This window comes from Notolepis coatsorum, assembly GCF_963971535.1.
Source record: "Notolepis coatsorum genome assembly, chromosome: 2".
Taxonomy (NCBI): Eukaryota; Metazoa; Chordata; class Actinopteri; order Aulopiformes; family Paralepididae; genus Notolepis; species Notolepis coatsorum.
In genome coordinates this window covers 87,567,310-87,579,698 of record NC_140166.1, presented here as the reverse complement: position 1 = coordinate 87,579,698, position 12,389 = coordinate 87,567,310, and the positions used below count along the sequence as shown (strand labels likewise).

General features: G+C 41.3%; 1 protein-coding gene across 1 annotated transcript in view; it reads left to right on the top strand.

Moving 5' to 3' along the window:
- The window catches only part of tmc3 (transmembrane channel like 3), a gene marked incomplete at both ends in the record, with an annotated part of 185,268 nt that overhangs the window by 96,910 nt on the left and 75,969 nt on the right, over window positions 1-12,389 (top strand). The window contains 2 exons of the mRNA XM_084307555.1: window positions 6,871-7,018; window positions 11,076-11,185. Coding sequence (XP_084163681.1) covers window positions 6,871-7,018; window positions 11,076-11,185 — 258 coding nt within the window. The remainder of the gene's footprint in view (window positions 1-6,870; window positions 7,019-11,075; window positions 11,186-12,389) is intronic.

Genomic DNA, 12,389 nt, shown 5'->3' with positions numbered 1-12,389 from the left:
CACCAAAACAGGTCACCTCAATCCTATCCACCTGCTGTAGTCTCCGTTTGTTACAAAACAGTATGGACTCAGTGTAGACTGTAGAGACAGCTTATTATTATTATTTTTTTTATCTACTTTTTTCTCCCATTTAAAATTTTTCTCCCATCCCAATTTCATATCGTCCAATTCTACCCTCCCCTGTCTCGAATGTTGTTAGGCCATGCCTCCCACAAGCCGGCTGCAATGTGGACTAAGCCTTACATCACGTGTCCCCTCCGGTACTCGAGGAAGCAGCAGTCGCATCTTTTCACCTGCACAGCGCGATCTCTCAGCGTCAGGGGTCTGCGTTTGGAGGGCACGCCGCCCCCGTCGCTTCCTGATTCTGCTGCGCAGGCGCACCAACCGACCTGTAGGAGTCGCTGTCCACAACGTCCGATCCCCACCCATCAGCTTCCCACCCCCTAATACTGCCAATTGTATTAGTATGAACGACCAGCCAAGCTGATAGCAATGCGGAGAGCTGGGCTCGAACCCAGCGTCTCCTGCATTGGTGGTGAGCGTCTTGCCCACTGCACCACCTAGCCGCCTAGCTTATTATTATCTATAAGGCATTCTCTCACAGACTCCCATACCTCCCTGTTAAGTGTCTCCTCAACCTGGCGGGTGTTCCTCCCTGACAGCAGCAATGCAGAGGCATCTGCGCACAGTAAGAATTAGCATTTTACTGCAGCTGGCGAGTCATTACAGTATAGTGTCCACAATGTATAATATCATTACCTCATATTCCCGGATGTACTGTAGTACAGATAAAATGCAATAAAAAAAAATCCCTGACCCGTCTTGCACCTGCTCTGTACAAATTATGTTAGATAAATATGATTGATATTGAAATCACCATCTTCATATCATATCAAGAAGAAACCGTATAAAGATTCCAGTGAGGTTCTGGATAACAAGATAGTCTTAACACAGAGTCTAGTGATGTGTTGGATAACAAGAGAGTCTTAACACAGAGTTTAGTGATGTGTTGGATAACAAGAGAGTCTTAACACAGAGTCTAGTGATGTGTTGGATAACAAGAGAGTCTTAACACAGAGTTTAGTGATGTGTTGGATAACAAGAGAGTCTTAACACAGAGTTAAGTGATGTGTTGGATAACAAGAGAGTCTTAACACAGAGTTAAGTGATGTGTTGGATAACAAGAGAGTCTTAACACAGAGTTTAGTGATGTGTTGGATAACAAGAGAGTCTTAACACAGAGTTTAGTGATGTGTTGGATAACAAGAGAGTCTTAACACAGAGTTTAGTGATGTGTTGGATAACAAGAGAGTCTTAACACAGAGTCTAGTGATGTGTTGGATAACAAGAGAGTCTTAACACAGAGTTTAGTGATGTGTTGGATAACAAGATAGTCTTAACACAGAGTCTAGTGATGTGTTGGATAACAAGAGAGTCTTAACAATAATTACATATTTGTATTACCATTATATTATTATTAAAACAACACAAAAAATTTAAATACTCTATCATCATCTTGTTCCCGGTGTCTCTCCACCCCACCTGACACAAAGCAAGACAGAGGATCTGCTCGCACAAAGACGACAAGAAATACAACACATCTAGAACGATATAGAACGGAATATAGAAATAGAAAATATACACATATAAAAAAAGAAAATGGAAATATAAAATATAAAAGCCAGTGTATTTTGAGGTATTGTGCAGGGTCAGAATATGAGTCATGACAGTATATATGGTACTAGGAGCATAATAAATACAGTATTTAACTTTCAAATCACAGAAGCAAAGCACGTTCTTTATCACATTTCATATAGACTACCATTGTTACAAGAAAGAAAAACCAGAAAACAGGCCTGACTTTGTCCCTCCGCAGAAGAAAAAGGTTTCTAGTTGTGAAAATACCGTTGCTTTTTTTAAGAGTCCAGATCCTCTCCTCGTCTCATTGTTTCCTTACAAGCGCTTCCAGAATCCTCCCGATTTACACCCAATCTCTCCAGTACGTTGCTATCGCAGCAGAACACACACACACAGACACACACACTCGCAGGCATAGACACATACACACACACACACGCACACGCACACGCACACACACACACACCCACACACACACACACCACACCACACACGCACGCACGCACGCACACACGCACACGCACACACACACACACACACCACAGCACGCACGCACGCACGCATGCACGCACACACACACACACACACACACACACACACACACACACACACACACACACACACACACACACACACACACACACACACACACACACACACACACACACACACACACACACACACACACACACTCAGGCATAGACACACACACAAGCATCGACACACACGCACACGCATGCACGCCAGCACACTTCCTTCCTGGCATAACTCATGCTAACACCATTTTACTATAGTGGATGACTGCCTCTAAATCAACATCGGGGCATTAAAAGTGGATTAATACCTCAGCAGGACCTCCTCCAGCAGCCAGAGACCTCTTCATCTCAATCATGTCAGCAGCACACTAACATACCTCATATCTCTACACAGCTACACATGCATATTACCTGCTCTCTGAAAGGGATAGTCTTGTGCTTTGGAACCTTTAGCCCCAATTCATCACCTACCAACCATGTTGTCGATCATCAGTAGACAGAGTTCTTTCTCAGCACAACCCATGCTGCTCCTCATACAACGCAGGATAGTTAGCCACAAGCCAATGCTAAGTCAGTGTGGTCAAGTCAAGCCAAGTCAGTGTGGTCAAGTCAAGTCAAGTCAAGCCAAGTCAGTGTGGTCAAGTCAAGTCAAGTCAAGTCAAGTCAAGTCAAGTCAAGTCAAGTCAAGTCAAGTCAAGTCAAGTCAAGTCAAGTCAAGTCAAGTCAAGTCAAGTCAGTGTGGTCAAGTCAAGTCAAGTTAAGTCAAGTCAAGTCAAGTCAAGCCACGCCACGCCACGCCACGCCACACCAAGCCATGCCATGCCATACCAAGCCAAGCTAAGCTAAGCCAAGCCAAGCTAAGCTAAGCCAAGCCAAGCCAAGCCAAGCCAAGCCAAGCCAAGCCAAGCCAAGCCAAGCCAAGCCAAGCCAAGCCAAGCCAAGCCAAGCCAAGCCAAGCCAAGCCAAGCCAAGTCAAGTCAAGCCAAGCCAAGCCAAGCCAAGCCAAGCCAAGCCAAGCCAAGCCAAGCCAAGCCAAGCCAAGTCAAGTCAAGTCAATAAATAATATAAATGGTAAATGGTGTATTTATATAGCGCTTTTATCCAAAGTGCTTCACGATTTTTGTTCCTCACATTCAGCCATTCACACACCGATGGCGGAGGCAACCATGCAAGGTGCCAACCTGCACATCGGGAGCAATTAGGGGTTAAGTGTCTTGCTCAAGGACACATCGACACACTGCCCGGGAGGAGCGGGAATCGAACCGGGAACCTTCCAACTACCAGATGACCGCTCTACCTCCTTAATTAATAGGTACAAATAATAATCGAACAAAGAACAAAGAACAAAGAACAACAAGTCTTTATGGTGGTTGTATTCCGTTGGATGTCCTTTTCTTGTCACAGCAGCTCACAAATCTTGCTGCTGTGTTTGCACATTGTTGTATTTCACCCAGTAGGTATGGGAGTTTAGAGTTATCTTCCATGTTTTCAAAGTCTCTTTGGGTGTTTGCAATTTGTGGGAAGTATATGTCTCTGATGTCTTGGTATAGTGGGCAGGTTGTTAAGAAGTGTAGCTCGGTTTCCACCTCTTCTTGTGTGCAGTGGGTGCATAGTCTGTCTTCTGTTGGGAGCCAGGTCTGCCTATGGCGGCCTTTCTCGATGGCTAGGCTGTGCTCGCTGAGGCTGTACTTAGTCAAGGATCTTCTTAGTTTTGGGTCAGTCACAGTGCTCAGGTATTCTGCCACTCTCTATTTAGGGCCAAATAGCATTTCAATTTGCTCTGGTTTTGGGTTGATTCTTTCCAATCTGTCAGATAGTTTTCTTTTTGTTTTCTTATCATTTGGTTTAGTCCAGTGTGGTTTCTGTCTGGTGGCTCTGCTTATGTTTGTGAGCAGAGTCCCAGAATTATCTGGCTGAGTGGGCATCTCTCAAGGGTATCTCTGTAGGTGAAGGCTTTGCTATGGAGTGTGTCTGGGTCACTTTCTTTTAGGTGATTATAGAGTTTAAATGCTCTTTTTTGAATTTTGATAATTAGTGGGTATCTTCCTAGTTCTGCTCTGCATGCATTATTTGGTGTTTTCCGTGGGTGCGGATAATGGATTTGCTAAATTCTGGATACAGAGTCTCAATTACAAGATACAAGATACAAGAGTTTTATTTGTCACGGCATACAGGTATACAGTGAAATGCGGGGGGTCTCGCCCGCAACGATGTGCATAATACAAGTAATAATAATAATAATAATAATAGAGTCCAACCAATAGAACGACAGTGCAATAAACAAGTAAACAAAGTAGGCATATCGGTATCTGTACATGAGTTATTTACAGAGCATGGTAGGACATGCTAGGTCCTGTGGTAGTGCAGTACACTGCTAGCTACGGATGAGGCACTGGGTCTTTATGTACACTGCTTTATGTACAATTGGGATTGTTTGTCCCATTTAGTGAAGTCTTGGTTTGCAAGTGGGCCCCAGACTTCACAACCATACAGGGAAATGGGTTCTATGACGGAGTCTAATATTTTGAGCCAGATTTTGATTGGAATGTCTAGCTTGATGTTCCTTTTGATAGCATACAAAGCTCTTCTTGCTTTGTCTCTCAGGTCGTTCACAGCTTGATTGAAGTTCCCTGTAGCACTGATGTTTAGGCCGAGATGGTGTAGTTTTTTGTGTGTTCTAGGGAAATTGTGTCTTGGAGGAATTTGTGTTTGTGTTGTTGTAGGCTGGGCCTTTTTTGGAATGTCATAACTTTAGTTTTGGTTAGATTTATTGTCAGTGCCCATGTCTGGGAGAATTTGTGCAGACGATCAAGGTGCTGCTGTAGCCCTTCTTTTGTTTCAAGTTCAAGTTTCTTAGTTGTCATACAAAAATACAGAATACTTTTATATGAAATGCTTCTTTCTCTTTTGCTCCTGAGAGTGTGCGAGATAAAAAATAGATAAGTATAAAATAAGTATAAAATAAGTATAAAATAGAAAGTCAAGTACGTAAACAAGTGTAAACAAAAGTGTTCAATATACATATATACAATATACAATGCAGAGATAAAAAGTAACTGAGTTACAATACAATATAATATACAGTACAATGCATACATGGGATGAGGTACAACTTAGGGTAAGGTGCAATGAGGTATGAGTTGTAGTGCAAATAAATATAAAGTGTGTTAAAGTGTCTAAAGTGGGTAAAGTGGGTGCTACAGTGAGTTGTTTATTTAAAGTGAGTGTGGATGTGTGTGCTGTGAGTGTATTTGATGGTTTGTTACATAGTGTTATTGTCATTGAGCATCCTGATGGCCTGGGTATAGAAGCTCCTTCTGAGTCTCTCTGTGCTTGCCATGAGACTCCGGTATCGCTTGCCTGACCGCAGCAGTTCAAAGAGGCAGTTGTTTGGGTGGCTAGAGTCTTTGATTATTCTCTTAGCCTTACCCCTGCAACGCTTGTTGTAAATGTCTTGGAGAGTGGGAAGCCCACCTCCAATTGTGCGTTCGGCTAAACGGGCCACTCTCTGTAGTCTGCTACTGTCTTGTGCGGTGCTATTCCCAAACCAAGAGGTGATATTGCCAGTCAGGATGCTCTCTATTGTGCATGAGTAGAAGTTGTTAAGGATCTTCTGGCTCACTTTGAACTTCCTTAGGCGCCTAAGGAAGTAGAGGCGTTGCCGTGCCTTCTTGACTACACTGTCAATGTGTGTGGTCCATCTCAAGTCCTCGGATATGTGGACTCCGAGGTACTTAAAACTGTTCATTCTCTCGACCGGTGCCCCATCGATGCTGAGGGGGCTGTAGTCCTTGACCCCCGACTTCCTAAAGTCCACAATCATCTATTTTCTTTGTTTTTTGTTGGAGACAGTAGCACCAGGTCATCTGCAAACAGTAGGCATTTGACGTCTGTGTTTGCTAGGGGGATGCCAGGTGCTGCAGTTTGTTCCAATGTTTTTGCTAGTTCATTGATGTATATGTTGAAGAATGAATGAATGAATTAATTACTTTTATTTATATAGCACCCTTCACAGCACGAATGCTTTACACTACAGCTTAGTATATAAAAACAAAACAAAAACAAAATAAAATGACAACAACAATTGACAGCAGTTAAAAAACAGTGACCGTGGAGTGCTCTGTACCGGGAGCCAGTGCAGGAATACCAGAATGGGAGTGATGTGACATGATTTTTTTAACCTTGTGAGTAGCCTGGCTGCAGCATTTTGGACCATTTGTAGTTTGTCTGTGGATGATTTGGTGAGACAGGTGAAAAGTGAGTTGCAGTAGTCAAGCCTAGAGGAAATAAAAGCATGCACGGACAGTTCTAGTTCAGAATGAGATATGATATGAAGAGGGTTGGACTCAAACTGCACCCCTGTCTAACCCCACGGCTTTGAGGAAAGAACTCTGTGTGTTTTTCCTCAAACCTCACAGCACATGTGTTGTTGGTGTACATTGACTTTATGAGGATGTAGGTTTTCCCTCCAATGCCACTTTCTAACAGCTTGTACAGCAGACCCTCGTGCCAAATTGAGTCAAATGCTTTTTGGAAGTCAATGAAACAGGAGTATACTGTACTTTGTTTTTATTTTTATTTATTTGGTTGTCTCTCTCTCTCTCTCTCTCTCCTCTCTCTCTCTCTCTCTCTCTCTCTCTCTCTCTCTCTCTCTCTCTCTCTCTCTCTCTCTCTCTCTCTCTCTCTTTCTCCCTAGTGCTGTGTTAATCAGTCTTCGTATCCTGGCCAACATCCTGGTGCTGTTGTCTCTGGCTGGCAGCATCTACATCATCTACTTTGTGGTGGATCGTTCTCAGAAATTGGAGCTGGAGAAACCAGAGCTCACTCTCTGGGAGAAGAATGAGGTCTGATCTTCTGCTATTCTTATACCTTCTGTTATGACTTGTTCATGTAGCCGCATGCCTCATACCTCCCTTGACCTAAAACCAATCAACCTAATATCTCCCTTGACCTAAAGCCCAGTAAGCCTAATATCTCCCTTAACCTGAAGCCTAGTAAGCCTAATATCTCTGTTGGCCTGAGGCCTAGTAAGCCTAATATCTCTGTTGGCCTGAGGCCTAGTAAGGCTAATATCTCCATTGGCCTGGAGCCTAGTAAGCCTAATATCTCTGTTAGCCTGAAGCCTAGTAAGCCTAATATCACCTTTGATCTAAATCCTAGTAAGCCTATTATCTCCTTTGATCTAAATCCTAGTAAGCCTATTATCTCCTTTGGCCTGAAGCCTAGTAAGCCTAATATCTACTTTGATCTAAATCTTAGTAAGCCTAATATCTCATTTGACCTAAAGCCTAGTAAGCCTAATATCTTCCTTCGCCTGAAGCCTAGTAAGCCTAATATCTCTGTGTGTGTGGGGGGGGGGGGGGGGGGGGGGGGGGACAAGGTAATCGCCAGCCCTATTACTTATATCACAGTCACTTTCAAAGATCACTATGTTTTCTGTCTCTTCTCCTCTCATGTAAGTATAAACATATATATACAGTATACAGCATTATTGTACATGCATACCGGTATACAAGTTTGGCAAATGTGACAGTAAAGTGCAATAGTAATACACAATGTACAGGTGATTAAACTGGATATAAAATATATAAATGAGTACTACTGAGTAATAGTGCTAATCAGATGTATGTACAGTATTACGTACAGTGATACAGGTATAAAGACACTATGGTATAGTAAGTCATACTGGCCAGCGGTATAATGAGTAAGAGTAAGTAAGGGATATGTAAAGATATGGCTTTAGTATCTACAGATATGTAAAAAGGATTATATGCAAGTATATACAGACAGATGTGGATAAATATATATATATGGTAAGTAACTATAAATATATACTGTATGGTATATACAGCATTATTATACATGCTATCATACAGAGTAATAATGGGTTACATCCATGTACATCTACTCCATTATTACCACCAACTCTGTACATACAGTAGCTGGAGCGTGGGCGGGACATCCTCGTCGTCCATTATTTCCTTGTACAATATGATTACCAGGAAACTAGAGACCTTCTGGAGTTGAAACACTGGAGACAGACTGTTAGCGGTTAGCTTAATTTACTGCCATCTGTCAATGACAGCTGAGGATTTAATTATTAAAATGTAATTGTCCGCTTAGAAGACTATATTGTTTTTCCCCATAGTTTTTACGTATTAAAGCAAAGTGGGCTGACGACTCCAAATCGCCGTTCTCCTCCCCTCTGTTTCAATAAGAGGAAAGTGAGCGCCCCCCTCCTCTCAGAATGTATGTATTTTTCAATCTCGACACTGTTCTGTCTTCATGACCGCCACACGTACAAACCTCCGCTCTGGAACTGCCAGCTCTCTCAAACCTCCCAGGACCAAGCTCCGTACCCTGGGAGATCAGGCCTTCTGCTCGGTTGCTCCCAGTCGGTGGAATGCTCTCCCTGACCATCTGAGGACACAACTGATGTCTGTGGATGCTTTTAAACGTGACTTACTGTACAAACGTGACCTGATATGATATTTTTTATATGTTGCATTAAATGTTTTTAACCTGTAGCACTTTGAGATACCAAATGTGAAGAGCAATATAAATGCAATGTATTATTATTATTATTATTATTATTATTATTATTATTATTATTATTATTATTATTATTATTATTATTATTATTATTATTATTATTATTATTATTATTATTATTATTATTATTATTATTATTATTATTATTATTATTATTATTATTATTATTATTATTATTATTATTATTATTATTATTATTATTATTATTATTATTATTATTGTTATTGTTATTGTTATTATTATTACCATACCATACAATATAGGGGTGTAACGTACGTGTATTCGTCCCGGGACTGGCTACTGACCACCTGCATTTCACTGTATGCTTGTATGCCGTGACAAATAAAACTCTTGACTTGACTTACTGATGTCACAGTTTGGTAATGTGTAGCCATGCAATGAATATGTCTCAGGGGGACTATAGACACTAGGTGTTATCTACATGTAAGTATAACTTGTACTACTGTCTGTTCAAAATAACAGCTTTTTCCTGTTGTACCCAACTCCCCAAAACAGAGGTACATACCATACCGTGGCTTCTGTATACCGTTACACCCCTAGTACAATAGGTTGATGTAAGGCCCTTACTGGTAAGCTACCTCCTTATACTACATCATTATTGGAATACAATTTTTAAACCTATGGAATCCGTTCTAGTGACTGGCTGGTCCTTAGGGTCCCCCGAGTTTAGTTCAGAACAGGGTAAATCTGCATTTTGCTATGATGCCCCCTAGCTCATGGAATGAACTCCAACAGTCCTTAAAGCTTGAGATTTTCCCCTATTTTGCAGAGTTTAAAACTTTGATCTCCAACCTCAACCTTAACCTTCAAAAAACATGTGAAGAAAGTTACAAACACAATCAAATTCAACCTTCAAAACTTCAAACATATTAGACCCTTCCTGACAGTCAGTGCTGCTAGATCCTATCTTCACTGCATGATTCTATCACACATTGAGTACTGCTTCACAAACTGGTCCTGCACAGGTGTGACGATCCTCAAACCCATAGAACAGCTATACAAGAGTGCACTTAAAGTATTCGATAAGAAACCTCACTCATATCACCACTGTCACATTCTTCAGAGGTAAATTTTTTTGAGTTTTGCCAATTTAATTTTTTTTAAACAGGCTATTGTTACTGTATTTACAAGACCCTACATGGTCTGTGCCCGCCCCCTCTGAGGGAATTCATAGAAAGGAAGCCCGATAGAGGAATCAGCACTAGAGCAACCACTAGAGGGGATTGCGAAGTGCCCGGCCGGCAAACCGCCTTTGCTAAAAACACCCTCTCAGTCCAGGGCTGTTTAATCTGGAATGATCTACCACTGACCATACGAGATTGTACATAATTTACATTTCCAGTTACTCGACAACCAAACCTGTGACCATGTATAGTCAAATAGTATTGTACTGCACCCTTTAAACCTTGAACTTTTTTCTGTATGTATGTTTTTATGCCTTGTCTCGTAGCATGTTATGCTTCACTGCCTGCATGTTTCGTTTTTATGCTTTGTGTCGACTGCGGATGAAAATTAGCATCCTTGCTAAATCCGGTGTATTTACACTGCATTTATTTGTAGTGTCCAGTAATATGCTCTGTCCCGTCTAAATAAACAAATAAATAAAATAAACCTTTGTCAATCAAGTTTTTTTTTTTTTATCCACTTTTTCTCCCATTTTCTATATTTTCTCCCATCCCAATTTCGTATCATCCAATTCAACCCTCCCCTGTCACGAACGCTGTTTCTTGCCTCCCACAAGCCGGCTGCAATGTGGACTAAGTCATACATAGCACAAGTCCCCTCCGGTACTTGAGGTAACAGCAGTCGCATCTTTTCACCTGCGCAGCTCGATCTCTCAGTGGCGAGGAGTAACGCGTGGGAGGCTCACGCTGCCCCCGACACTTCCTGATTCTACTGCGCAGGCGCACCAACCGACCTGTAGGAGTCTCTGTCCACAACGCCCGAACCCCACCCATCAGTTTCCCACCCCCTAATACGGCCAATGTGTATTAGTATGAACGACCAGCTAAACTGAAAGCAATGTGGAGCGCTGGGCTCGAACAGGCGAGCCCAGCGTCTCCGCATTCGTGGCGAGCGCCTTGCCCACTACGCCACGTAGCCGTGTTTTTTGTTTTGTTATACTTGCTTTTTGCCTCGCCTTGTTATCTTATTATTATTATGATTCTATATGCTGTGTGATTTTAAATGCTTTTTATAATTATTTCTGTATGTGCACTCGATGTGACTGTAAATTAAGGAAACCTCAGTTGCCTTTCGAGTTTAAATAAAGGTTTGAAATTTAATTTAATTAAATATGAGCCTGCGTCTTGTGTTTGCTCTCTCCAGGTGAGTGTGGTGGTCTCTCTCATCACTATGATCGCTCCCTCTGCGTTTGAGCTGGTGGCTCAGCTGGAGATGTACCACCCAAGGACCTCGCTCCGGTTCCAACTGGCCAGGTAATAATAATAATAATAATAATAATAATAATAATAATAATAATAATAATAATAATAATAATAATAATAATAATAATAATAATAATAATAATAATAATAATAATAATAATAATAATAATAATAATAATAATAATAATAATAATAATAATAATAATAATAATAATCAACTTTATTTGTATAGCACCTTTCATACAGAAACTGCAGCTCAAAGTGCTTCACAACAGAAAAAAGACAGGCATAAAATGAGCACATAAAGTGCAGACATATAAAATCACAGTTTTTCACATTAGGATCTAACATCCTAACAGGCCACCTTGTTTATGGTTTGATTCAGTTTTAAAACGACAATAATAAAAAGAGTAGGATCAAATTGAGTAAATAGAGTGCAATAGTGCAGTGCAATAAAATAGTAGAATAGAATAGATAAAATATTTTTTTTACAGTGCAATAAAATAGTCCAGATTAATGTTCAACAGTTCAAAGTCGTCTTTACCTTCTCTGTTTGGTATCCAAACTTGACAGTCCTCCCTCCTGTCTGATACGCACTTTGACCCTTCAAACCTCCCACTCAGGGCAAACCTCCCTCTCAGGGCGCAGTTCCCTCTCTCAGGGTGCAGTTCTAGGCCTGGGTCCTACACAGTTTTAAAGCAGTCTTTCTTGTTTGATACCCATATGTTTAATACCTGACAGTTTTGAACCTGTAATAAAAAGTAATAGACAGAGTAAAATAATACAGTGCAATAAAATAGTAGAATAGAATAGATCAATACAAAAGAATGGACAGAGTAAAATAGTGCTACAGTACAATCAAGTACAATCAGCCTTCTCCCCGTATTAGAAGGCTATGGTGAAGAGGTAAGTTTTTAGCTTATTTTTTTTAAATATTAAGAGATCTAGCTTCCCTAATGTCCATAGGTAGTGTGTTCCATAACTTAGGTGCATAGTTTGCAAAGGCTGCATCCCAGATTTTCATTAGACTGTGGCTTGGAACCTTCAATAGACCAGTAGTAGATGATCGCAATGTTCTAGAAGGCACATAGTTGACTAGAGAATTTGCAATGTGACAAGGTGACGGGGTGACAGGGTGATGGGGTGACAAGGTGACGGGGTGACAGGGTGATGGGGTGACAAGGTGACGGGGTGCCAAGGTGACAGATTGACAAGGTGACGGGGTGACAGGGTGACAAGGTGACAAGGTGACAGG